At 35.6% G+C, this 27,210-nt stretch overlaps 4 protein-coding genes across 24 annotated transcripts in view; 2 read left to right on the forward strand and 2 right to left on the reverse strand.

Annotated features, from left to right (window-relative positions):
* Positions 1-467: 467 nt before the first annotated feature.
* LOC105685716 (odorant receptor 85b-like) lies at positions 468-3,453 on the forward strand. 4 transcript variants are annotated; one of them, XM_048650941.1, is made up of 9 exons: positions 468-850; positions 955-1,106; positions 1,208-1,570; positions 1,651-1,926; positions 2,182-2,245; positions 2,342-2,465; positions 2,546-2,645; positions 2,836-2,937; positions 3,032-3,416. In XM_048650941.1, exons 3-9 carry the CDS (start codon positions 1,259-1,261, stop codon positions 3,254-3,256), a joined length of 1,203 nt encoding a protein of 400 aa, XP_048506898.1. In that variant the 5' UTR covers positions 468-850; positions 955-1,106; positions 1,208-1,258; the 3' UTR covers positions 3,257-3,416. The 4 variants fall into 4 exon arrangements, with proteins under 4 accessions (XP_048506898.1, XP_048506896.1, XP_048506897.1 ...); XM_012400072.3 differs by having other exon boundaries at positions 474-850; positions 2,182-2,465; positions 3,032-3,187; positions 3,278-3,453; XM_048650939.1 differs by having other exon boundaries at positions 471-850; positions 2,182-2,465.
* A 554-nt stretch (positions 3,454-4,007) lies between these two features.
* On the reverse strand, positions 4,008-13,787 carry LOC105685792 (glucose transporter type 1-like). Of its 7 annotated transcripts, none has more exons than XM_020852211.2 (11): positions 13,357-13,787; positions 10,563-10,798; positions 7,262-7,357; positions 7,005-7,165; positions 6,571-6,930; positions 6,252-6,483; positions 5,967-6,179; positions 5,683-5,886; positions 5,419-5,558; positions 4,968-5,000; positions 4,008-4,427 (listed from the first exon to the last, which is right to left on the reverse strand). In XM_020852211.2, the coding sequence occupies exons 2-11, from the start codon at positions 10,581-10,583 to the stop codon at positions 4,334-4,336; spliced, it is 1,554 nt and encodes a 517-aa protein (XP_020707870.2). In that variant the 5' UTR covers positions 10,584-10,798; positions 13,357-13,787; the 3' UTR covers positions 4,008-4,333. The 7 variants fall into 7 exon arrangements, with proteins under 7 accessions (XP_020707870.2, XP_012255629.2, XP_012255627.2 ...); XM_012400206.3 differs by having other exon boundaries at positions 4,968-4,997; positions 13,333-13,787; XM_012400204.3 differs by having other exon boundaries at positions 13,333-13,787.
* On the forward strand, positions 12,645-18,806 carry LOC105685743 (mediator of RNA polymerase II transcription subunit 27). 3 transcript variants are annotated; one of them, XM_048650942.1, is made up of 6 exons: positions 12,645-12,813; positions 13,165-13,261; positions 16,851-17,632; positions 17,718-17,987; positions 18,112-18,412; positions 18,501-18,806. In XM_048650942.1, the coding sequence occupies exons 3-6, from the start codon at positions 17,460-17,462 to the stop codon at positions 18,633-18,635; spliced, it is 879 nt and encodes a 292-aa protein (XP_048506899.1). In that variant the 5' UTR covers positions 12,645-12,813; positions 13,165-13,261; positions 16,851-17,459; the 3' UTR covers positions 18,636-18,806. The 3 variants fall into 3 exon arrangements, with proteins under 3 accessions (XP_048506899.1, XP_012255526.1, XP_048506900.1); XM_048650943.1 differs by having other exon boundaries at positions 12,708-12,747; XM_012400103.3 differs by having other exon boundaries at positions 12,645-13,261.
* Positions 18,807-18,966: 160 nt separating this feature from the next.
* Positions 18,967-27,210, reverse strand: part of LOC105685801 (glucose transporter type 1) — a 30,433-nt gene continuing 22,189 nt past the window's right edge. For 9 of the 10 annotated variants that reach the window (XM_048650934.1, XM_048650936.1, XM_012400221.3 and 6 more), the window contains 2 exons: positions 26,596-26,693; positions 18,967-22,502 (listed from right to left, as the gene is read on the reverse strand). In XM_048650934.1, the coding sequence (XP_048506891.1) occupies positions 22,399-22,502; positions 26,596-26,693 (202 nt within the window). In that variant the 3' untranslated portion in view covers positions 18,967-22,398. The remainder of the gene's footprint in view (positions 22,503-26,595; positions 26,694-27,210) is intronic. The other variant, XM_012400222.3, reaches the window with a different exon arrangement.

A 27,210-nucleotide genomic window follows, 5' to 3' on the forward strand; every position in this document is an offset into this window, starting at 1 on the left:
GGTTTTAAAAAATAGGAAACTCTTGTACCACTGAGTCAGAATTGACCGCCATTAGTGGGGTTTTTCAATTATTCATCCGATGGCGTAACGATCATGTCAAAGTTTAACGACTAAGTGGGATGGAGAGAAAGAAACTTATGAATTCGACGTACGAAACGTGAGGCATCGTGAATATTTGTGCACATTCTGCAGGAATGAAAATTTTCGTACCGAATGCGGAAGTCGAACGGAAACGAATTATCTGAACTATACCGGTCGTTGACGTTATCTTTCGATGAATATCGGATGTATTATACGTACATATACATACATATATGTACTACGTATGACCGTGTATGACATCTGCAAAGCAGTTGCGCTTATGAATTTTTCCAGCACCTCGTACCACCCCCCCCCTCCCCCCCCCAGTAGTGAATCGTACTTTACGTATGTCCTACGCGATATCACATGTGTAATATATTTCAAGAGAATGAGCAGCTCGTAAGATCAAGTTGGAAAAGTTGGAAACTCGTACGAGCTGGGATTATCATTATGGCTATTATACTTTGTTTGATTTATATGTGCGGGTGTAACTGACGGAGGTATACATACATATGTACCAGCGAGTCTACCACGTACGTAGATGTAAATAGATATGTATAATACGAATACCTCAATCAGTCCACATTCATTATTATCGTTTCCTGAAGGCATAAAAAGCCCCCGTTGCAAGGAAAAGTACTAGAGGAGCTTCGCCGAGCCATTATCCGGACAACTTTCGGGCTCACGCTGTGCTAAGGAACTCCGCAGAATCTCGTTCCTTGTTGTACTCTCACTTCTACGTTCTCTTCGTACGACGCGACGTTACAAAGTAAAATAGTAGCAGCCGTTTTTAAAAAAGTTAGCGCTACGAAAACAAAGAAGAAAATAAATAAAATAAAATAACAATGTTATTTCTTTCTCATTTTAACCAAGTGCAGCGCAAAGTCACGCCGTAGAATTCGCCCCCGGTGTTAGCGGTCTGACTTTTACACTTTACGCTCTCCACCGCTTTCGAATCTTAATTGCATCTGCTGCACTCGCGTGCTACCTCCACCGCCGCTGCCGCTGCCGCTGCTGCAACAAACGTTTGTACAATTCAGTAATCCGATTTGAAATCCGACCCCGCAAGTCGCATTGCCGCGTGACAGGATTACCCTCTATATAAATGACGTATTATCTCTCGCAGCTTTGGGACCTCCGACGAAGTCGGGGGAAAAATTAGGCGAATTCAATCGAAATGACTTCGGCTCAGTCAACGTGCGGAGATCGCACTCCTGATCCGGAACTGATTCGAGAGGCGAAAAAAACTTACGAAAAATACATAAAATGGCAAAGATTTTTACTACGCTACGCCGGTCTTTGGCCGAAGCAATCTCACTGGTCGAAATTAACTTGCTGGCTTTATGACATTTACGCCTTCACCCTTGTTCTGTATTTTTTTTATCTCAATACAACGCTGTATTACACAGTTCGCGAGGTTTGGGGTGATTTATTCGACGTAATAGAGGCGTGCAGTGGAGTGTTATCATCGGTCTTGATGGTGCAAAAGGTCCATTTCATTCTTCAAATTTTTTTATTACATTTTTCGGATAACGTGTAATCATTCGATTCAAATTTTCCTAACAACAGGCGTGCAAAGTGCTGTCGAATCGTGAGAAAATTCGTGAAATAAATGACATTATGCGCGAATTATGGATAGATGGTTGGTGCAAGCACGAAAAGGTCATCCGTTGTCTCATGTTGAAATCCTCTTTCACGGTGAAAATTGTGTCGGCAATTTACATGATTCCGTTCATTCTTACCGTGGTTGCCTATCCGTTAGCTCCTTACACTTCTTTGATCGCGCAAAGAAAAGCGAACGTTTCCGAGGAGGAATTGATGTACTTTCTACCTTACATGATACAGGTGAGTGCAGGATTTTTTCAATATTTTTTTTTTTTTCATTCGACTTTTTGAGATTTCGTTCAAAACTAGAATTTAGTTTCTTTCTGCAAAGAATCACTCTCTCTCTCTCTTTCCCTTTCTTTTTCCCGAGATCACGCTTTGATATCGTCGTTTTATTTCACTCACGTAAGTGCACCAGAATTACCAGACGCAGAAACATAACAAACGATACCTGGATCCGTATGGAACCTTTACCATATCGATGTATGACCGTAGATTCCATGGTTGGACATGAGCAATTCGATAACTTACGGTATCGCGTACGCCATAGCTGCCACCGGTGGGTTTCTACCGATATTCTGGATAGGCGGTATCGATACAATTTTCGTAGCTTACTTATCACAAACTTGCCTACAATTGGATTTGTTGGCTGTAGAATTCAAGGATACCGTCAATGGCAAAGAGACGATGAATTTGCGAGACTCGAATCACGTTGAATATTCGAAAAAACAGAAACTAAGATTGTACCAATGCATCGAGAAACATAAAACAATCATAAGGTAATTACGCGGTGCGTACGCTACGCAACCGGTATAATTCTAGTTTATTTTTTTTTTCGATCGATCTTCCTTTCTTACAGAATAGGAGAATTGATGGAAGAGGTGTTCTCTCAAATGATGTTAGGCATGTGGGTCATCAGTACGATTTCGATGTGTGCGATAATGTTTCAAGGTGTGATGGTGAGTTTCGTATTTTTCTTTGACATGTGAGAGGGAAAAAGATCCAGCAGAAAATAATGAAATATAGAGAATAATGAAACCGTTGAGATCACGTGTAGCGGATTCTTCGTCTCCCAATTCATCAAAAAAGTTGTACCTTGTGGATATAGATATACGTAAGTTTAGATATTCGCCGATATCGTGATTTCAGGCAACGAAACATGGAAACAGAATACAGTTCATCAGCTTTTACCTCTCCGAAATGGGCCAAGTCTTCATGTTCTGTTGGATCGGAGAAGCTTTGATTGAAAAGGTGGTCTAGTAGTGAACAATTGGACAATTTGGCGATAAAATATTTTCCGGAATTGTAAGGTGTTCTTGACTTGTAATATTCTTTTTTCTTCAAGAGTTGTTCGCTGAGTCAAGAAATTTACTCCAGTATGTGGTACAACGTTGGGAAGACTGTATCGAAAGATTTGATATTTATTATGAGAAGAGCGCAACGTCCAATTTGTATTACCGCAGGGGGATTCGCAAACGTATCAATGGAATTGTACACAACGGTTGGAGAAATTGATGCAAACATTCAGAATAATTGTAAGGTACGGGTGAAAATGATCATCCAATTTTAAAGATCGATGTGATTTTTGCAGATATGGAACACTACGATATCATATTTTGCGCTTCTGAGGGAATTACACTCTGCCACCTAAACGATGGATAAAAGTACGCCGATCGTTCAACCCTGTAACTGACTCGATTATCTCACGCTTAGCACGAATAATATAACCAAGCGATCGCTGTAACGGAGACATAATAAAAGATTGCAATAATTATGAAATTCGAAGCCTCATTTTTCACCTCTTCATTTCTGTGGATTCTGCGGACGCGCAATCAGAGGGATATGCGATCTCTCGATTCTGGATATTGCAAATAAAACGAATTTCTCGAATCTTGATATTGCAAACTGCTAATGATTCAATTATTATTTCTCCATTTCGTAATTTGCCATCCACAATTTTCAAACTCATCGCAATCGTGTGTTCAGTTTGCCCCTTCTCTTAGTCGGTGTTGCCCTCCCTCTGCAGATGGCGAAAGTTGAGAACAGAAGCTCCCGCGAAAAAGCGCTTGATGTTTTATTGGCGGTAGATAAAAAGCTCCCAAGAAAAAAAACAATCAACTTACACTGTCGGACGTTGACCGACGGGGCTTTTCGCTTGGTCCTGATTTTTTTTAGTAAAACAGCGTTCTGTCAGAGCTTTCAACCCTTCTCATGTTTGTGTTGATGATATGGACGAATTTGATGATACTATTGTAAGAATATCCTTCTCTATGATTTCATATATGTTCAATATTGATGAGAGAAATTAATTCAAAAAAGAATTTGTAAAACCTCATTGCTTATTCATTACACAGTAGGTAGATACGTTTGAACGTTCATTGATTGAACCATGTCGAAACATTCGTAATATTATATATACATAAGAAAATCCTGACATATGTATATCAGGGATGATCGTATACCCCAAATCGCCTCACTAACACAGTCTCAATCTATCCTACAAATATTCTTAGATTTAACAAAATTCCGTAACAATATCATTTAATAATGAGTAACAGTAATGAGAATCGATAACACTCAGTGTTTGGGTGGTTCAATGTACAGTGACGATTGATTAGATAAAATATCGTTTTTCAATTAAATTATATTACGCTTTGTTATCGATAACGTAGTTATAGTTGGCAGTGGTGGCGTCGGATAAAACAGTCTCCTTGCTAGAGTTAGTGGCGAGCTCCTCTTCCCTGCAATACAATAATCATGATACACCGCGATCACCTCTCTTCTTGGAGACTTCAACGCCTGACGTTCGGTTCGAAAATCATTTCAGAAATAATTCCGTATCAACGCAAGTGCTGGAAATTTACAATCTTTTTCAATAATTCTCAGAGCTCCCAAAAATCTTTCTTGAATTATATAAGCAGCACAATACGGACACAAGCGATAAAATTTCGAAGTTGCTTTGTAAAAAATGGAGGATTTTTACACAGAAATTTATCATGCTCAATTTAATTTCCATTGCAATCAATTCCAGGTTAATTGTTCTCATGCATTTTACAGTACGTGGAGCATCTGTCTGTTCAGTGATTGACCTTGCAACTATTTAAAAAATTGCTCCACATTTTTCTCATTCAATTCTCAACGGTAATTAATTTGTGAGGTAATTTTCTCTCCGTTATAATATAGGCTGCCGTCACGCTTTTACTGAAATTTTTTCATGCTTCTTGAATTTTAATCTGCATAAAAGTACGGTACTGCAAAATGAAACATTTTTCAAGACTCACCCGTAAACTTTGCTGTCCTTCAAGCTTCTCCTGCTTCAGAACAACATATAAAGTGACATTAGGTATTTTGAATTTTAAAAACTTGACCTGAGAGGTGAGAAAATGATTGCAAAAAGTGTGTGAATAGCGTCTAATGTATTAATATTTATTATTCAATCAAATACAAACGAACATAATATATAAGCTCAAAAAATGAACATAATACTTAAGAGTTGTTTTAAAAATTATCGCACAAGAATTATCCCGAAAAAGAAAATAGAAGTGATGGAAGATTGAAAGAAAAAGTGAGAGATTCTTGACACGTCAAAATATGTTGTATAGAAAAAAAAAAAAAAAAAAAACATATAAACTTATAAATAGTCAACATTATTGATGATTTTCTCAGAAATCGACCGAAGGATCGCTCGTATATTTATGAGACATGGGATTTGTTCGCTTGGTAGCAACGTACCTGTCTTTATCGTGTTTAAACAAGGCAAGGATTTCTTCGAAAGTCTTGTTTTTAGTCTCAGGAACTTTTCTGTACGTGAAAAGCCAGAATATGAGTAAGAACGCCGTGAACGGTAGAAACGTGTAGTCATCGAGAGTGGCCTGCAACGAATATCGAAAATTTAATCTTGACGGATCTTAGAATTCTGATAAGAAACGATCGAAACGCGGTAATTCTTTCACTTGAAAAAATAAGCTCTTCGAACAATGGAATCGAATGACGAACCTGCATGCTCGGAAAGCCTATGCCGACTAAGAAATTAGCTAGCCAATTGACGAGTACGGCAATAGACATAGCGGCTGGTCTAGGACCCTGCGAAAACAGCTCCGCGGTGATCATCCATGGAATCGAGCCTGGTCCCACGGCAAAGAATACCACGAAACTGAGCGTCGACACCACCGAAAGGTAGGACATCCAAGCAACGACTCTCTGCGTAGAATGAAAACATTTTTACCAGGCGTCGGAAAACTCCTTTTTCAAAGATGACGAATACTTCGATCCACCCTTACCGTTATCAAGAGTGTAATTGTAATGAGAATCGAGCAGATGAACATTCCACTGAGACCATACAGGTGCAGCGTGCGTCGTCCCGTCCTGTCCATCAACGGGATCGAAACCAGAGTCATGATGACCATGATGCCACCGATGCCGATCGTTGCGAACTTTGCACTTTCTTGCGACAATCCGGAACTTGTGAACATGCTCGTGGAATAATACAACACCTACGAAATAATTTCACGTTAACCAGATTTCCGTTAAGGATCGAAAATTTTGGAGAAGAAAATAATACCCACCGCATTGATACCGGACAGTTGTTGGGACAGCTGCATGACGATACCGATGATAAGCGGAGCCCTCAAAGTTCGGCTACGTACGAGTTCGATCATTGAAATAGATGATTCCGATTGTTGGGCGCGTTGTTCCGCTCTCATCTCCTCGATATCTTCGTCCACGTGATTGGTGGCTCTCAACCTCATCAATGCCTTTCTCGCTTTTTCTTCCCACTGCTTCGTGATGAGCAAATATCTAAGCGATCGTACGACAAACACTGTATTCGACCGCAATCGCACGATGTACCGAAAACTGATTTGTCATTGAATTCCGATTATTTACCTGGGAGATTCCGGACAGAAGGGCAACAACATCAATTGTAGAATTGCGGGGAATATCGCCAAACCCAAGAGAATCGGCCACTCTGCGTCCGTTCCCAGTAACTGCTCGACACCCAGGATCTGAGATACCAAAAGACCGACGGCAACACCGAGCTGGTTCACCGTGCCCAGGCCACCCCTCAAATTAAGCGGTGCTATTTCGGATATGTACATGGGAACCAACGACGTGTTCAAGCCGCAATTGATACCAATGACCAATCGACCGATCAGCAGCATTTCATAGGATTGGGCCATTTGGGAGAAACCCATTAGACATGCCCCGAGGATGCCCAGCGCGTTGTTCAGCAGTAAGCTCCCTTTTCTGAAGAGTAATCGAAAGTGTGAGGATAAAAAAAAATTGCAGATTTGTCAAACGGCCATTGTCTTTGAAGTTACCTGCCGAATTTGTCGGCAATCATCCCCGCACTGAATCCTCCGATCATACCGCCGATGGCGAATATGCTGACGGCTACCGAGTACAGCATCGTGACTAGACTTTCTTTGATATCTATACCGTTCCTCTCTCTGTAAACTGCCCTCATGAAGTTCTGGATATTCTGTTTTTTTAAAAGGATTTTAAACAGTGATCAGATCAGAGAATGGTCCGATGAGTACCACTCTGCATGTGGAATAATCTATAACGCCTTTCTTACCGCTTGTGGTGCGTTGATGACACCGGTGTTGTATCCAAATTGCAACATCCCAAGAACAGCCGACAGAATTGCGTAAGACAAGAACCATGTCAAACCCTGAAAATGAGAATCACGTCAGAGATTCTCGAAATCATAATTCAGTTCCTATCGAAAAACATTCTACCTGAGGAAAAAATGGAGAAAAATAATAACACAGACGAAACATCAATCGAAAAGACCCGAGACCGATCGATTCGTGATAATTATGTCCAACATAAAATTTGGAGCGATCTATTTTCTTTTTCTACCGATGTAGTTTCATCGAGGCGAGAATAATTGTGTAATCGGATGTAAAAGTAAAAAACTGCCGAGCATAAGAGTACAAAAACTTGTAATTGAACGGAAATTTGTGTTTATGGATGGCCCGAATGCATCCGTGTGAATAAATGGTCGAGTGAGTGAAAAAAACGTGATTGCTCTGGATGAATGCCCGACTTGTGGGGGGCCGAGCCAAATTAGAAGGTAGATACAGTTGGGTGGGTAGGTACAGCTCTCGTTGGACTCATTTTCCACTTTTACCTGTAGTTCAAAAAACGTAGTCATGCCATGACTGAGTCAGACTTATCAACCTCGTGTTAATCATTCGTATTTGAAAATGTGCATGACTTTCAAATTTTTTATTTTTTACTTCTTTACAGATATCGACGTGCAACGTGTTTCTCGCACCTCTTCACCCTCCGCACCGACCGAATATTGAGTCACCCGATTTTTTTTCTCCGTCTTTAATCGGAAAAATGATCGATCAGGCGCCACCTCTGTGTATAAGACTCATTAGCTCAGTGAAATTCGTAGTCCTGACAATGAGTTGGTAAATCAAATCTGATCTGTGATTCGATTATAGGTTTCAAACAGAAAATAGTGCGTAGATCAAACGAACCCGAAAGTCTCACATTCGTGAAACTTATTAAATACTCAAAATTCAAACCATCTCCTAATTGAGTTCAGCTCAGCCAAAAAAGTCACCCTCTTTCATCGAAAAAGTAGAGAGATTTTTTTTCTATTTAGTTTTTACTGACATTATAAACATTCTTTCTTTAAACACGAATTGAATTCTCTTGGTGTTATATAAGCTGATCACATTCATACATCAGATAATTGAAAATCGATAATCATATCTGCCGTAACCACATTCTCAATTACGACTATCGTAATAGTCACATGTCTTCATCCTACTGAACTTTGATTCGATCAGTTTATTTTCATATGTTTGTACAGTAAACTAATTTCAATCCAGAAAATAGCCCAACCATAGGACTCACTATACAATCATATAGATTTGACGATCGAGAAGATCAGCGACGAGAATTCTACTTTTCAATTATATTCGCGATTATTGAACAATCAGAAGTGATGTTATTTATTGATGGAAAAATTACCTCGACTATCTTTGAACACCTAATGATGGATGGCAAGATCAAATCGTATCTGTTTTATTTGAAAACTTTTTCACGTGGAAAACTTAGGGTGCGTTATCAAGTGTCTGGCTGATTTTGAACGATGTGCACGTTTAGCACTTCGTTGTCCGAAGAATCCGCTGACTCAAATATCACGTGTTTATATAGCAACTGTTCGTCGATAAGTAGACTGAAAAGCAAACGTTGAATAGGTATATCCATTACGTGTTACACACCATCAACGTACAATTAATATGAAATAGAACGATTATTCAGTTGAACAAAAATCAGAACTGAAATGTTCTTCCGAACAATCTTATTTTTGTACAAGGCGCAAAACAATATTTACACATGAATACATTCATGTATAATACATATATACTTCAGAAAATGATTCATACGTACCAGTTGAAAAGCTTATTAAGCTTTCCACGTGAAAAAAATGCTCAGATAAAACAGACACGATTTGATTTTGCTATCCATCATTAGGTGTTCCAAGATACTCGAGTTAATTTTCAATCAAAAACTACCGTCACTTCTTCAGCAGAATTCTTATCGCTGATCTGCTTGATTATCAAATGAACGCGATTGTAATATGCGGCTATTTTCTGGACTGAAAGCCTATATTGTACAAACATATGAAAACAAACTGATCGAATCAAAGTTGAGTAGGATAAAGATGTATGATTATTGAATAAGAGTCCATACTCGAGAATGTGGTTACGGCAGATATGATTATCGAATTTTTAATTGTCCGATGTATACGAATGTGATCAGCCTATATAACGCCGAGATAATTCAACCTTATCTTCTCCCGACGAAGCTTGGAGCTTTTCAAGATTTTTGCACTTGAAGGTATTTTTCCCAGTTATCTAAGAATGATTCTTACAATTAATTTAAAGAAATGCGATGTTTGATATAATCAAAAAAAGCAACCAAGATAACATCGCTCTGTTACCAGGCCAGTCAATAGAGCAAAAAAAAAAAAAGCTTTCTTCTTAATTAAATTATATAGAAAGCGACTCGTACCTACTACCTTTTGAACTACAACGCGTAGATGAAAGCCTATACGTATGTCGGGTGAAGCAAAATTGCTTCGGAGAATTATTTAAACAACAAAAATTGTCAATTTTCCTTTTTTTTTTCTTTTTTGCTAATATCTCGCAATGTCACGAAGGGATCGTTTTATTGTCGTTGGGACTTTTGTAGAGAATTGAAAATATTTCAAGTACGAAAAACGCCTCTAGGCTTTTTCAGCTATATTGACTGACCTATACGTATAAAGTATCGATGCAGATAATACACGTGCGCTGTCCAGCCAAGATCATACCGAGATGTATCCTGTCAATATCTCGAGTTGGAACTTCTTATGGGATCATTATCTTTATCCGATAATCGATGTAAATCTATATTCATTGAACATCATAATGTAATTCTACGCGCACGAATGATAAATCTTAGTTTTATTATTACTCTTTGTTATTATTAGATAAAACGTATATACAAATACGATGACGCGTGCATATCAGATGACAAGATTGACACGTATTGTTTCGACGATTTGCTTCGATTATTATGTCGACAAAAGAAATGGCATACAAGAAATGGTAACCGCAGGTAATATGACCCGATTAAGAGATATTTTTAATGAAATGAAGCGTCCGGACGATGATTAGCGACGACTCGATTATTTTGACGGACGGATCAATTTAGACAGGAGATTCGAATTCCAGCGAGAATATTGAGAAATGAAAAAATGGAACATGGAAACGATGCTCAGAAAATAGTGCAATAGGGTGAGTCGCAAGCAAGCTGTGGTTGTTGAAGCAGGTATTTTGAATCATAAAAACGTAATTGATCAATCTCACCTCGAGCGTGGGTACAGCCATCGTGGTCAGCGGTGATATACCAATCGGTTCGTCGAAGGCGTTTTTTTTGTAGTTCGACGTCGACGATTTTCACGTGACGTTCTGCTCACGTTTTTCCTATTGATACTGACGGTGGATTAGACGTGACGGGCAAATTCCATTTCGGACAGTCTGTACACCTCCTTCAGGGTCTTATCAGGTGAGACTATTCGTTGCAAAAATTATCATCGTTTTGGCTATCAATAAAAAAGAGAATTTTATCTCGTTAACCGTTATACACACGACCCATTGTTTAAATATCCATAGTCACGTAAATTCTCTTTATATTGCGTCGAGAGGTTCTGATAATATCTCAAGAAAAATGATACTTTTTTTTTATTACGTCCAATTGGAATCACGTAATACAATATACATTAATTATACCTACCCACATTTATCTATTTATTTATCTATCGATTGTTCCTAGCGGGGTCGATAATTAGCTGGGGACTTGGAGAGCGGTGAATGTAGTGTAAAATTTATCATTTACAGATAAACGGTTACTCGGTTTAATTATATAAAATGGCTTAAGGGATTATTCTTGTTCAGACGCTCAAAGAAAGCGTCTATTTTGTGAATTTTTTCCACGCAAGTATTATTATAGATATTGATATGATGATTATTGGGCTCAACAAAGATTCCAGTGCTAAATGATACTAAGGATATCATTCTTCGTTGATAAATAGAAAAATGGCGGAGATTTTACCAAAAAAAGAACAACAAAAGATGACCTTTTTCTGATTCTAAATCGCGCTGGAGCTATTCATGTGTCGAATATGAGATAAACGCGTTTCAAGATTTTCTAAAAAAAAGTTCAGATAGTGCAATTAGCAACGTACATGTCGCAAAATCTTATATTTAGAACGCCCCGTTCGTTAGGAGATTCCAGCACAATATTTTGAGATAGGTATGCTTTCAAAAAATGAAAAGAAAAATCGATTTTTTGAAAATTCTCTGCCGGAATGATCCCTTGAATGGCATCAAAAGCAGGGATGGATACTATACATGACAATCAGATCCAGCTGTTTTACGATTTTCGCAGCTATGTAATACTAGGATCATTCGAAATCGATTAGCCGTATCATATTTGCCTCGCGAGGCATACGATACAGCCAGACCTCGAAGTGATCAAATCTTATCTGAATAGTGATTCACTCCGAGTAATTAAGATCGTCAAGTTGTTCCCAAATTACAAATAACGTATACATATTATATGTATATATGGCGTCAAGCGATGATATCCTATCCAAGAATTTTAGATAAACCATAAAATTGATGCACGCATATTATCCTATAGCGGAGGGGTTATTTTTTCGCAAACTTGCGTCGCTCACACCTCATGGATTATCCAGTATCGTTATAAACCGGTTTCATTAGTCGGATATAAGTATATACAATTTTATATTCTAACGACGTAAAAATCCAACTGGATATACGAACGAATGAATAATCAATTCGAAGCTCTAGATCTTTTTTTTTTTCAATATACTGTTCAGGCGATGATTGTCGCTGCTGCAAAACGAGCGGACAGCTAGCTATATTGCAGGATAATCAGTGTCGGTATGAGATATCTTTTATTAGGTTACTTGTCGCTTCGGAAATTATCTCAACAATGACATGCAATTCCCACCTAACATACCTATTCCAAATTCATAATATAACATCGTCGCAATTCAATCGAGGTGATGCACGTGGTCTGTATTCGTGGAAACATTTTTTCATTATCACTTGAATTGTATAATCATGTCCCATTTAGTAGTCAGTCGAATACTTTTACACAGACCTTATCAGCCAGGCGGCTGATATACTCGTTATCGCGTATCCGAAAGAAAAAAAAAAAACACGAAAGGTAAAAACGAAAACCTCTACAAAAGGAGCAAAAAAAAAAAAAAAAAAATTAAAAAAGAAAAGAAGTGGAACAGATAGTTGTACTCACACAAGCACCGCGTATTTTGTGGAGTAATTTGATTTCGGTTCAAGATATATGTGTGAATAAAATTTCCATCTACACGCATGTATATGTATGTGTTCTTTTAATCGTGTACATGGCGTCGCCGCATACGGACGATTCATATCAAACGCGACTCATAGCAGTTTTGTCAAGACGTTCGATCTGTACGGACCGGCCTACATGATACTTGTTTGCGTAATAATTAATTGAAGTTCATATTCCACGATATACATACGTATACATATTTATCATTCATAACACGTATGCATATAGTTGTTAATTATCATTAATTGCTGCAGATTTTTATTCTTTTATTATTTCAACGCATTGTAATTGAAACGCACGAGTAAAAGTTTTCCTTCGTTGTGATGAATATTTTCACGAACAAAATATTTTGCACATTTATTACGATAATAGTGGAGTTTTGTATTTTTCATGTGAAAATCTATATGCAGATTCGAGATTATTCTAATTTTGTATTTTTCTGAAAACCACGTGATCGAACTCGCGCTGCGTCCCGAATCAAATGCAAGCCATTTACATTTGCTTGTTCCATATTTCTACGCATTAAAAACCCGCTCGGAATTTAATACATGCGTTATTATGTCGCAGGTTTTCCATACCGCTCTCCGGCATTCTTTTTTCCACGCATCGCGCTGAATGGATTTAAAAAAGTAAAAAAATATCGATAAGCTCGACTCACGCGTGGGTAAGTTTTATTCGATACTTATATACCTATATATATATATATATATATATGTTTAATATTGAAACACTAACCGAGGTACAAGTATATATGTATACCGTAGTATATATCCCAAGGTGTCTTTCACGTGCAATGAACTGTTGGAAAATTAGCACATGATTTACACAAGAGAGAACAAAATTAAAAAATATACATATTCTCGGTGAAATTTATGTATCGTACAGCAGTTTTTTTTTAATTAATTATTTTTTGCTCTCAGTATTTGTATTTCTTCTTTTTCACTGACCAATAAAATCACCACTTCGCTGACCGCACGGTTGTCGACTATCTATCGTTAGTTTCCACTGATCGAATACGAGTTGTAATAAGTTTAATATTTCATTGAGATCCGCTATCAGTTCGTGTGTTGTTATTATTATAATAATATACCGCAAGTGAAATGGGTAGATATATCGAATGTATCGTTATACATTGTGATCCGGAGCCCGAGACAGGGAATGTAACGACGAGACTGACGATCGGTGTTACTATAAACTACTAACTACAGTTGGTTTGCCAGAGTTCCAAATTCCCTCTCACTCCTCCTCGATGTCTCGTCGTCTCGTCATTCAATTACCACTGGAGGCACCGAGAAAACCTCCAGGAGAGGGGCTCACCATATGCTACGAATGTACGTACGTACGACTGTACGTACAACCTCACGGTCCGATGCAGTCAACAGACCACCTTCTATTATACCCGGCAAACGACTCTAATGCAGCAGACGTGCGGCGCGTTTATAAATTCCGAATATTTCCTTCGGAAACTCATTATCCGATAGATAAGCGAGGCCCAGGTCGCTAAGCCGACGGTTTTCACGTCTCCGTATAGGTGTACGGCTACACGTAAGAGGGTGAAATGCAGGTAAAAAACCCTCGGACCTCGGGTCACTCCACGTGTACTACAGTCCTCGTCCCTCCGGGAACAAGTTTTACACATTTTTCGAATGGAGAGGAATCTTTCCAGCTACTTTTCTTTCACATCCGTTCGTATTATTGTCTACGAGATATCTTTTTTTCTTAAAAATTTTTACGTACTTTTGAAGTGGCGTCGATTTTTCGTGCGACAATAAAACTTATCGTCAGATTCGGAAAGAACGCGGATCTGTTTTCTTACCATAGGTAAGTAATAGGGTACAGCGATGTGAAACAGATATCGAATATCCAAAAGTGAACTGAAAGTATCGTTCGTACGTACGAGTGTACGGAGTACAATGAAAATACAGGTGTAAATATATTACTTGGAAATGAGCGAGTCACCCAACCTAGTGCGATTCGCATGACAATATAATTGCAATGTGATACCACGTATACGTACATGTATGTGAAAAGTAGCCGTATACGGCACACGTATGGAATTTATCGTGCAACGCGAAATTCATCGATCATACGAATTGTTAAAAGCGCAGCATAATATCATTTTGCGGTTGATATTACCTACAATTGTTTTCAACGTTGGAATTCCCGTTCGTATATATATATACGTCGTTGAAAATTCATAGAATTACAAAAGTAGATGTTTATGGGAAAATTAGCAAACAATCGAATCTTGCATTATTATACCATTTGCATGTTATACACCCGGATAAAACACTTCGTGTGTATATTGGAACGTACGTACAACCGCAACAATTAACCGAGATCGTTGGAATTCTTTTTTTTTTCTCGTGTACATAAGTGTATAAATAAATATGTTGGTTCATATGTGTACGATACATAACACATGCGAGTCATTGACTGTCATTAATCAAAATTCTGGGAAATGTAACGTGAGTTGTTTCTCGTCTACTTGCGGATTTCGCAAAGTTCAGAAATACTCGGTTATCAATGTTGTAGTAGAATGAGGTGTACCGCACAGATGATTGTCAATGGTGATCATATGTACCTAGAATAATATTGCCGTGGGCTAATAACACTTGCGTAACAATATGTGATCTTACCTATAGTGGGCAAACTTAATCTGCACAAATCATGTGAGATAGTATGTAAGTATGTTTCGTGTATGTAAGTCAGACGTACAACGAAGGTCGAATTTAATCTCAAACGAGTTTTAAATCAGCCAATAATTACGTAATTGTAGCCATGTGTCTGCGTATAATATCGCGTACATGCAGGCGAAGGAACTTTATCATTACCTACAGACCTGTTTGCCGTTTGAGTATCATATAATTAAAACAAAATAAATGAATCATCGCAATTGTTCATTTATAATACATATACCTACGCTGATATAACGTGATAATGATTATATGGTTATTGTTTCCTCGATGAAATTTTAAAAACAACATGTATATCATAATAAATATACATGTATGTACCCATGTATTCATTTCTCCAGCTTACTCATGGGAGCAATAAACTAGGTAATTCTACAAGCATGTAAAAAATTTTAATACTTCTATGATTCAGTGATCCGCACGTGTTGTAAGATAATGATCGAATTTCTGTTGTAAAACGTTCGATATATCCATAAAAACTCTATCGAAGATTATTAAATATATTATTAAATTCTGTTCCGAAAATAATTTGGGTTCCTTCATCAAAACTTTCACTGTAGTATCATACCTAGGTAAAGTATACGTTCGAACGAGAAGGGCGCTGGGAATCTGGAAATACTGCGCAGTGCGGGCGTTGAAGTCTCCGCAATCCGCGCGCATTAGAAATAGCGGAGTACAGGTATAGGGCAAGCGAAGTCGTTACAATTTATCTGGCGGTGATTCAATGCACCCTATTTTCCCCTCGTTGAACCAACAATCCCCTCGCAGAATTGGAAAGTATTTTCCTAATTCTAACGATCTGTATGGACCGAAACAGCGTATATAATAGCGAATATGTTAGGCAAATTATCTCTGGAGTTTTGCCGGCCGTATAACACAGTTCTATAGCCTGATTTCTATTTTCTAAGCAGTTTCACCACACTGTCTCCTTGATTAGCGTTACTTACACTCTGTGGCCAAAGTATTTTTCGATATAGTATAGCTATACAACGATCGGTATATTCAATAAGTTCAGAAATTTAATTAGTGATGTTATGTAATTGTACCGTACCGCGTCTGTCTTTGATGATCGATCATTGGATTGATTTTTTTTTATCTTCTCTCTGCAAAAATTTAAATCATTGATTTTAAGGTACTTTGGAGAACAAATTTTCATGAATTTTGTGCGGAATATTACTTGGCGATCGGATTACTTTCGTTGCCTCTAGCATCTTGGCGGTACAGTTCTTTAGTTTCGACTCTCGAGTGCAGTATACACTGTTACATAAAAGCAGCTCACGAACATGGAGCATTTCAATCACATACTTATAAAAGCAGCCTGTGGATTATTCACGCCACGCGACGGCCTCGATAACGATGATGTATAAATTATATATATTTTTTTATTCATTTTTTCGTTTATCTCTTTAACAAGAGACTGGAGTCTTATATAGATTTAACATTCAACATTAACATTTTCACTTCTGATATGTGTTGTATCTTTTGGTTTATATACAATATATGGCCATTCGAATAGGTCAATTTATTTAGTAGAAGGACAATTATTATTCATTCCAGCTGGATAATTATTCAAGGAATGTACCGATGGAATTTCGTGAAAGGAATTATAAGGAGCGAAAGGAACCGTATATGGTTACATTAAATGTACCTGGCCAAGTTGTCGCGAGGAATACACGGAGAATTGGAGAAAAAAAATCTTTGTTATAATATCTAGAATTTTTCAAAATTCATAGCATGTAATAAAAGTTGAGGATATCTCTGAATTTTGGTTTTGGAGAAACTCAACACCTGGGTGAAGTTTTTCCATCATTCTGAATTCGGAAGCATTGGTAAGTATCTATAAAATTTTGGTAAATGTATCAAGAAAATTTCAGGAACAAATTGGATCCAGTTTTTTATATCCTCAAAGTTGTTCTATTCGAAAACGTGATACAGCCGAAAGTGGAGGGAAAAACGAGAAAAAGTCTTTGGCAATCGGTTTCTCGTCTTGAAGGGTCCCTGGTCTTTTCCAAGTCTTTTCTATTTAGTGCTTCCCTCTTGTGGCCAGTGTTAAAAAAACTGTGACGTCCCTATCCTACAGAACGTAACCTGTAACATTGTTATTGTTGTTCAGTGTGTTTCCACTTTACATTATTGAAAATAATCTGATATATGTCCACGTAAATAATGGAACAGTTACAAACAGCCCTAACTGCTATAAAAGTTCTAAGATCTAGTGTAGGTCAAGTGTTTGATTCTCTTGGAAACGGGCTAAGAGCCGATCATGGAGACGAAAATAAAGAGGCGAAATATTTGTTGGAGCTCCAGGAGCTCCTGACTTCTGTCAATGGAAATTTAAGGTTTGATAGTTTATTTAAAAAAGCAAATGCTATAACATGCTGAATAATATCATTTTACCATATCCTGACAAAAACATGTGTACAGGGATGTGGAGCAGGCAGTTAATACATTGAACCCGCCGCCAGGTCCATTCAATCTTGCAAGTACAACTTACTTGAGCCAAGAAACTACTCAAGATAGACAAGCTCTTTATGGTACTCTGGTCAACAGTTACAAATGGACAGACAAAGTTCATGAATATAGTAGTGTAGCGCAGACTCTCCTGAGTCAGAATTCTTTAAAACGATCCTACACAAATTCGAGTAGAGCCAAACGAGGCAGAACGCAAACCAGCAGTCACAATGTTCCTCCTCAGTAAGTATAAATCGCTATTATTGGTAGATAAGAATTGAAGTCTTAATTACCATTGCTCATTTTCTAGAGCGATGCATCAAAATTTGTGTCGACATTCATAATGTCTTTTAATTGCGTTTAACAGGCAGGTAGATTCAGTAATAGCGACGATAGACCGACTCTTCAATGACATGACAGTTTCTGTATCTCGTCCATTTGCATCTAATGCTGTGCTGCATGTTACACTCGGTCACGTTTTGAAAGCAGTAATAGCATTCAAGGGACTGATGATTGAATGGGTGGTAGTTAAGGGATATGGTGAAACGATGGATTTGTGGACAGAATCTAGACACAAGGTGTTCAGAAAAGTTACAGAGAACGCACATGCAGCTATGCTCCACTTTTACTCACCTGCGCTACCAGAACTCGCCGTTCGATCATTCATGGTCAGTTTATAACTCATCGACCTTGCCACTACAGGGGCAACTTTGAAAATATTCCATTCTGACAGTTATCAGGAAATATTCTTTACAGACGTGGTTCCATAGCCTGATCAACTTATTTAGTGAACCTTGTAAACGATGTGGATTGCACCTACATAGTGCACTACCACCTACATGGAGGGATTTTCGTACTTTGGACCCATATCATCAAGAGTGCAAGCCCTAGAGATGAGTGTAAAAAAATCGAAGATAATCGAACGATCTATTACCATGAATCTGTCCAATTTTATTGACTTTCCTAGAATTTCGTAAGGAGAGATGAATGAAAACCAAATTATATTGAATGTTTTTTATTCTGTGAATAAATAAAATAACGAATAAAATGATATGCAACAAATCTTCTAATTTATTTTCCTAAAAGATAGTAGTGTAGAACAATAAAGAATCTAACGCAATCATACCTGGATCTTTATTACCCACCTGAGAAACTCCACAACCAACAGTAAGTTTCAACGATTCGGCATGAAATAAAAAGAATATTCACTCGATCTATCATGTCATAGATAAAACGTGCTATTATCAATATTTTTATTCAATATTTTTGCACAGAATTAAATAAATTCAAATCAGAAAACATGAGAAACTTGCTTCAATGTACATTCAAAATATGTAGCCTGCCTATTACAGATAAAATTGTTGTTCAAATTCATGTATTCAATAGTATTTTTCACTAGCATAAAATATCAATAGGTAGATTGCCAAGAAACACTGTAAAGAAGCAAATTATTCTGAGATTCTACGAAGAGATGTTTATCTATAAACTGATATTAAACAACTGCGCAAGTTTCGGTAAGATTAGAATATTATGCACTGTACAATATTGGTTCTACAAATTAGGTAAGTATAGGTTGTTTCGTAAAACTCTATTGTATGTTATTGTGATTATTGGCTACTAGCATGAACTTCAATTACAGAGCCTTATGCGGATTCAAAAAAATGAAAAACTCAACTTTTAAACAATTTGTGGTAGATTTTTCAGAGATTTGCTAGTTTTTCCGAACATAATTATGTTTTAGGTGCAGATCACCCACATAATTTCTGGGTAGCTAGGCACAACCTATATTATTAGATTCTTGAAAATTATTCATTTCTATTCGATTTATAGTAGCTCTGTAATTAATTTATCTTTAGTCTAAATATGTATATCGTTCTTGATATCACCATATTGTAATAATTAGTTCTATACGTAATAATGATAATAATCATAATAATAGAAACAATAAAATGAATTATCATAATATTCAGTATCATCGTGTAATTATACTTATGTTATAAATTAGTATCTTCACATAACTGTACACATCCACATTTGGAACGTTGGCGCTTTAGTGAGAGCGCAAGTCATAATAATTATTTTGTATGGCAGTGAACTTATTTTACAAATTGTTCATGTGATCACTTGCTCGATGGACTGATCCAAACTTTTGTAAGGCTCTATCTAATTTGCGTTTATGAGCTTTACTATTGATTTATTGACTCAAAACAATCTATGCACGCCATTTTTCTCAAGATCTTCTATGAAATTTAAATTTGTATAGGGCGATATTTGCACATTGTATTTTATTCAAAAAATTTGTCTTTGATTTTTTTCTTACAGTTTCACGGCTGTACCGTGTACTCCAGCTGAATAGCATGATCCTTGAAACATATGAGAACCTTATAGTTACTAGATGAAAAGTATTTCAAACTTTGAAATAATTATTATTCGATTATCACTTAGAATTAATTTTTCAATGCAGAGTTAACGCATTTATAGTTTTGAGTCAAACGAATTGCTTCTATTTTCCAGTACATATTGATTTTTATAAGCTTATAGTATATTAAAAATGGATATGCTAGCATTTACTCGGTCCGCAATTATTGAACAGCCATTATGCAAAGTGAGAGACCGTGTGTGTTTATTTTTTCCTACACTTTTATTATTTCATATAAGTTGGCATAGCCTTTAATTGGTTTCCATCGGATGTTAGCATTTTTTTCTCAGATTCCGCTACTCTTTCACTAGTAGCTATACCTAACTTAAATTGTTATTAATATTATATCGTAAAGTCTGATAGTACCACAATGCGAGGAAACCTACTTTAGCATATTTTCAGTTCAATAGCTTTATTGCCTTTCTCACTGATTCTGTATGTTTTGGACAGCTTATAATTAGAAGTTCGTTTTAAATTACATATACGTTATATGGTGCGCAGCACTGAATTTTTTTTATTTCTTTATTTATTTATTCATTTATTTAATTCTTCATTTATTTATTTAGTCAATTATTTTATTTATTTTTTTCTTTCCCTTCTCTCAATTATTTACCGAATCTAGACTAGTTTTCATTATATTATATCATATTATTACCTTAAATTTCCAATAGTTTACATCTTAATTAATATAGTCGGTACAAACAGACCATCGTACATAATTTTTTTTCCAACTTTTATTTCTTTTTTTTTACTCAACTCAGGATACAAATCTTCAGTTATGGTAAAACGCGAAGAAAGACAACAAACTTATTCAACCACCATCTGCAATAATTGATCTTGACGCGATATCGGGTAGCTATAACTTAAAAGGATCATTTTGATAAATGTGATGGAATTTCAATCGAGAGATGTGTTGAAATTGAAACAATTATTTCGCTTGCTGCTCACCGTTTTCGGTATTTATTCAATAACAATGATTTCTTTAATTTGAGTGAAGATAAAGAACATTGTCAAATAGACGATTCTGTCCGTATATTATATCATATTTATTTATAAAGAAATCTAATTCAGGCCCTAAAAAGTTTAGATAAATCCCTATTTTTATGTAATAGTAATGTCAACTCGGAACAATACTACGTTACCAGATATATAATAACTTCAACTATATAATATATACTACTGAGTAATGGAGGATTATAATACACTTGCAGAATATGATGTATGGTATATAAGTATACATGTATATACACAATGTGTAAATGCAATGGAAGATTTCTCATTTTCTGCAAATTCACAATAATTCTACAGCTCATCATTCGAAAATTCAGTTTCCTTCAGGTTCAGATCTATTCAGTCAACGACGTATTGCAATCCGTGTGTTACAAATTTCAAGCAATCTTCCATCGCACCGACAATTTTTTAAATTTATTTCATTTAAATTATCATTACTTTTTTATCATTTATTTATTTTATTTGTTTATTCATTTATTTCTTGTATATATAATATTCGCAAAATTTTTCATTCTATTAGTCCGTTAGACATACATATATATAATTCAGTGTGGTCACAATAATTGCGATTGTATCAATGAGCATTGATCATTTAATTACAAATATTAATCATTTTCGATTAATATATCATAATATTATGTATATATGTATAGACCTCTATAATGTCCACTATAATAATTATTATACTATTATAATTTAATTACGAGGGGCTACAAGCTACTTAAGGTATTTGAAGTGTGTGTGTTTTTTATATTCCCTTCAATTTAAATGTCCTTTGATTTGAATTTTAAGTACGTAGATTACACACACACACACCCACACACACATATATCTATATATATATATATATGTAATATACATATAATTTTTATTTTATGCATATATGTGTATGTATATATATACATATATGTATTATATTATATGTGAATTAGACCGTATTTAATTGGACACCACTGAAACAGGCACTGATGACCTAAACTTCTCTTAAGAGTCCGTGTAATGTGCGTTACTCTCATTTGGATTAATGTTCCAATTAAGAGTCGTTGCATTAGCAGCGCGACGTAAACTATTTCTAAGGAACATCGCGCATGCCTTGCTGCGTTCCGTTATTATTTCGTAGAGATGATTTTCCAAAGTTAGGCTGTTGGTACTCAGAAGCAGGGGTAGTGGCATCGGTGTGTTCATCATCATAAAGTTCCCAATGTTAAGAGGAGTTTCCCATTGTCAGACACCGCTGTTCGGAAATCGTGGCGGGGGAAGCGGGGGCGGTGGTCTCTCCGGTTGAGCGGGTGCGATTGAAGATCGCTCTGAGCCAGCTGCAAACACAACTGTCCACATACCTTCAATATTAACGTTCAAATGCCAAATTACACGTACAAGTCATTACACCGACACACATATCATTTCTTTTATTCTACTCACATTTACATTTACGAAAAAACATCGATCGATCAACTACCCCTATAATTACACAAGAAACAAGACACCCTACTGTTTCATTCTATATTCTTTAGCTGCAAGAAAGTTTTCTTCCTATTTTTTTGACGGAATTTTTTTTACTTCTGTTTTCAAAATCATGACTCACAAGTCATTTATCTCGAGAGGACTAAAACTGACTTGTGGTATAAATTTTGATATTCTTGAACCAATCGGCTCATCTGCTCTGACGATTTGAATTTCAAAAACTTTTTGAATGGTTTTGAAGTAAAAAAAAATTAAAACAATTTCGAGGGTCACACGACTTTCTCACTGCCAATAATTTAATATACCATTTCTGAAAAAACGAATGCATTTAATTACAAAAAAATTAACATCAAATCTTACGAGACGTGAAAATACTTTCCTGCAGCTATCAAAGGAAAATTAGAAACCGACGTTGGGTGAAAACTTGTGAAGAGTTTCGAAAAAAATGAACGCGTATCAAAACTCGACTGCGGTTACAACAATATTATAGACTATGAAAATATTTTCAATAATAATGTATAGTTAATTGAAACGAAAGAAGTTTAATTTATATATATATATACACACTAATTGGCGGCATATTTTTAATTAAATATATACCTAATTTATGTATAACATCATTATAAATTATAGTCAGACTGATATAAGTATACATATATACTTAACCGCTGACTACAATAATGATAACGATAATAATATTGACAACAAAAATAATAAAACTAACAATAATTGAAATAATCACATAACAAAACTAATGTAAGCATGCTTGATTACATGCGTGTCACCACACAACATGCTATATATGTATATTATATAATCTGTACAACGAATATGTATAAATATTGTCACCATAGCTGTATATTATGTGTATATATATATATGAAAAATTTGAATATTGTAGTAAAAGAAAGAAGAAAAGAAAAAAAGCAATTTTCCTTTTTTTCCAATACATGAAAATAAGTAATAATGTTCATTCTTGTTATATTGGCATGTGATAGTATAGATTAATAAAAAATTGATGAATAAAGAAAATTTGATTAATTAATCAAAAACACACATAATTCCCGCATATAATTGTGTATGCATATGGTATACATATAATAATTCTTATGCCGCAAAACATACGTATATGACAGTTTTGTGCTATATAATATATAAAAATTACCATTATCATTGTTGCAGTTTTTTTTTCTTTTTTCTTTTTTCCCCATTACGATTAAAGCTACTACAAAGGCCAGTGTCGACGGTGTATAATTCAAATGCATTGAAGTAACATGAATATTTATGGAAATAAAAATAAGGTGAGAAACAAATAAATAAGATAATTTGAAGTGTATGTCTGTTTTACATCGAAAAATTAGTGGTGATGTACTTTATGAACTAATAACGATAATCAACCAGTATAATCAATTGAATCCATAAACAACTACTGTACAAAGAAGGGTGGTAGTGAAAGATGTGAGACAAATCATTCGAATTCGATCAGGTTTTAGAATTTTTCCTCGGTATCATTTTTTACAGAATTTTCAATACTTCAAAAAATGGTCGTCCGAGATAACCGATAACGTTGTATCAGCTCCTCATTGTTTCATAAAACCAAATGACGTTGTTATGCCGTAGTAATTGTAATCATGTGCAATAGAATTGAGAGAATGAAGAATAAAAAATTGTGAGAAACCGAATGTCCGGTTGATCGTTGCAACAAAAAATGTCCCATACCGAAAATCAGATGGACAAAATTATTCGGAAAGTATGTACGATAAATATTTATAATAGATGTACGGTGGATCAAAAATATTTTTTCTTATCTTGGTTTTGTTTTAGTTTCTAAATCTTTTCATTCCAACAAACAAATAGCTTTACAACCGCATCGAGGTAAGGCGTATTCAATTTTAAATGAAATTATTTCTGGCTCGAAGTGAATCGATAGATAAATGAACTTAGAAAAAATATATATAATATTATATCTACATAGTGACACTACAAATAATAAAATTTTACAGACATACAGAGACAATGAGTGGCATGCAAAATGTGGGACAGTCAGCAAACAATTCCGCTACAGTATACAGAATATAAGTTTGAGGTGATTCATACGAACTGCTGTCGTGTATTTCTATTGTATATTGCATATGAATAGTATAAATAAATTATTGCGCTATTCAAAGGGAAATATATTTATATCGTATGGTTGATACGATGATAAATCATTGAATCGTATGATATACCTATATAAGTCAAGACCGATATTATATATAGTATATGAAAAGAAGAAGAGTGCTGGATAGTGGTACAGTATAAATACAACTTCAATGGAGCAACTAATTGTAAGATGTTTCTTTTTCCTTTTTTTTTTTCTATAAACAATAATTGAATCATTTAATAATTTTAATCAAACATATGGGTGGTGATGATATATTATTGTGTAATGGTATTCGATAACGTGAAGTGCTGTTCAAAAGAAAAGGAGAAGAAGAAAATGTTATATAGATATTATGCGTTTGATAACAGAAATATTTAACGATTGATATGAGAAAATTTGGTGCGTGGAAGTAAGTATATATATCACCATATATGGGGCGTTCCATGTGAAATCGACCACTTTTAAACCCGGCCCATTTTGATTTTGCTGAAACGTTATTCATAACTCAATCATGACTTCTTTAAAAATGGACTGATCGGGACGTGATTGAAATAACTTACTTAGTGTTAGATTAATTTCGTAATAAAGGCGAAAAGTTTCCCATAGAAAAAGTTAAAGATTGAGGAAAACCCAACAAACTTTTTTTTTTATCGAGAAAAAGAATGTAAAGTGTCCGATTTCAAAAAATCGATGATTTTTCTCAACACAGTGAAAATTTTCATAGATTTTTCCATCTGAAATTTTCTTTCAGTCAATTGTTAAAAAAGTTATAGCTACTTGGAAAAAGGACGTTTTTTTTTTTTACTTCTCTTGGGTCGGGTAAGAAATTTGAAAAATTGTAAAAAATGTCTCTAGTGGGGTAGATGAAAATAAAAAAGTTTCAGCAAAGATAGGCAAAAGGGGTCGGGTTTAGAAGAGGTTGATTTCACATGGAACTACCGATGCATGTAATATATATTCAATAACTAACTCGTGGGAATTATAGATAATTTAACGTAGTGCAAAATTCTTCTAATTATTGTGAGATAATAATAATAACGATAATAATAATGATGACGATAATATAACATAGGTGTGTACAATTTGTGTGTATAAATATAAGATATATAAATAGGGGAAGACGGGGCAAAATGGGTATACCCCAAAAATTTTCTTAAAAATGATCGAAAGGGACTTTGAACATCGTTTTTTTGTAAATCTAATTTCGAAGAAATATTGATGCTAATAACTTCACATATTAATAAAAATGTCATCATCAATATCCAATGAAATAATTATTCATTCTTTTTTATCATCTTAACTGAAAATCTTTCTTATTTATTGCAAATACAAATAAGAATAGGCATTCCTATCATACTCAAGTCTTACAAAGCTCGGGCTTTCCTCAAGTATCCCATTTTGCCCCACCTTCCCTTAAATGTGTGATATTTCTATGTACACCATATGTACAAAAGTTCCGGCAATCTTCTCTTATATACTTTTTTATAAAACTGTCGAGTAGGTATATACTATATTTTATTTAATGTATTGTCATACCCACATATCAAATAGATAAGACTGCAGCAGCACGTATTTAATTGCATGTTCGCAATCATCCCTATAATTCACCCATAGGGTAGTATGTACTCGGAAGAGAGTGAATGATGGACCGATCATATGCCGTGTATCCGCATGCGGATGTTACGAAATCTTGGATTTTTCATTTATGCTTTACGGCTACAGCCAGCTCTGAGGAATTGTTTGCCTTGCGGTGATGGACTTGGTGATGGTGATAGGTGATGAAGGGTGATCTTGTTCAGGTTGACAGGCCTTACATGAGTCAGGATGTGGCTTCTCCTCGGCCACCATCAGGGCAGCGCTCTCCGCTGGCGGTATGTGCTCCTCTAACGCATTCACACAGTTTAGCATGCTCCTGCAAAACATCACGCCACTTTTCCAAATTTACAATTCTCCAGACCTTGCCAATTTACTTGGTTCTCTCTTTCTCTGTCACTCCCTCTCACTCTCTCCTCGCTTTCTCTCCCTCTTCTTCACTCTCACCCTTGCTATCTTTAATTTCAATTTCAGTTATATTTTTCATTCTTTTTTTTTTTATCTGAGTTTAATTTTGCTTTTTTTTCTGATCACACGAAGAAAAAAAATTTCCTCTTTTCCCATCACTTATAACGATATGATTTCAACTTTGATACGTCGTACACAACATTATATGTTGATGTATTTTCTTTTCTTTTCAAATCGTATTAGGCTGATACGTACAACTTTTCCTTCATTTTTGGATTTTGATTTTTTGCTTTTTTTGCTTTTTTGCTTTTTTGCTTTTTTGCTTTTTTGCTTTTTTGCTTTTTTTTCTGCACTCTCATTATATCACCTTGAATGTACATGGTATTTAGAGTAACGATTTTTCGAAACAAAGAAAGAGTTGTACATTC

This window comes from Athalia rosae, chromosome 2, assembly GCF_917208135.1.
Source record: "Athalia rosae chromosome 2, iyAthRosa1.1, whole genome shotgun sequence".
NCBI classification, from domain to species: domain Eukaryota; kingdom Metazoa; phylum Arthropoda; class Insecta; order Hymenoptera; family Athaliidae; genus Athalia; species Athalia rosae.

What these genes read in the sequence shown, in the direction of transcription:
- LOC105685716 (XM_048650939.1), top strand. Translation starts at nt 1,259, where the DNA reads ATGACTTCGGCTCAGTCAACGTGCGGAGATCGCACTCCTGATCCGGAA. An exon ending in CGGTCTTGATGGTGCAAAAG is followed by an intron (nt 1,571 to 1,650) that starts GTCCATTTCATT and finishes TCCTAACAACAG; the next exon opens with GCGTGCAAAGTGCTGTCGAA. An exon ending in GAGAAGCTTTGATTGAAAAG is followed by an intron (nt 2,938 to 3,031) that starts GTGGTCTAGTAG and finishes TTTTTCTTCAAG; the next exon opens with AGTTGTTCGCTGAGTCAAGA.
- LOC105685792 (XM_020852211.2), bottom strand. Translation starts at nt 10,583, where the DNA reads ATGGCTGTACCCACGCTCGAG. An exon ending in TTCTGTCCGGAATCTCCCAG is followed by an intron (nt 6,484 to 6,570) that starts GTAAATAATCGG and finishes ACGATCGCTTAG; the next exon opens with ATATTTGCTCATCACGAAGC. An exon ending in CAATTACACTCTTGATAACG is followed by an intron (nt 5,887 to 5,966) that starts GTAAGGGTGGAT and finishes CATTCTACGCAG; the next exon opens with AGAGTCGTTGCTTGGATGTC.
- LOC105685743 (XM_012400103.3), top strand. Translation starts at nt 17,460, where the DNA reads ATGGAACAGTTACAAACAGCCCTAACTGCTATAAAAGTTCTAAGATCT. An exon ending in AGTCACAATGTTCCTCCTCA is followed by an intron (nt 17,988 to 18,111) that starts GTAAGTATAAAT and finishes TGCGTTTAACAG; the next exon opens with GCAGGTAGATTCAGTAATAG. An exon ending in TCGCCGTTCGATCATTCATG is followed by an intron (nt 18,413 to 18,500) that starts GTCAGTTTATAA and finishes TATTCTTTACAG; the next exon opens with ACGTGGTTCCATAGCCTGAT.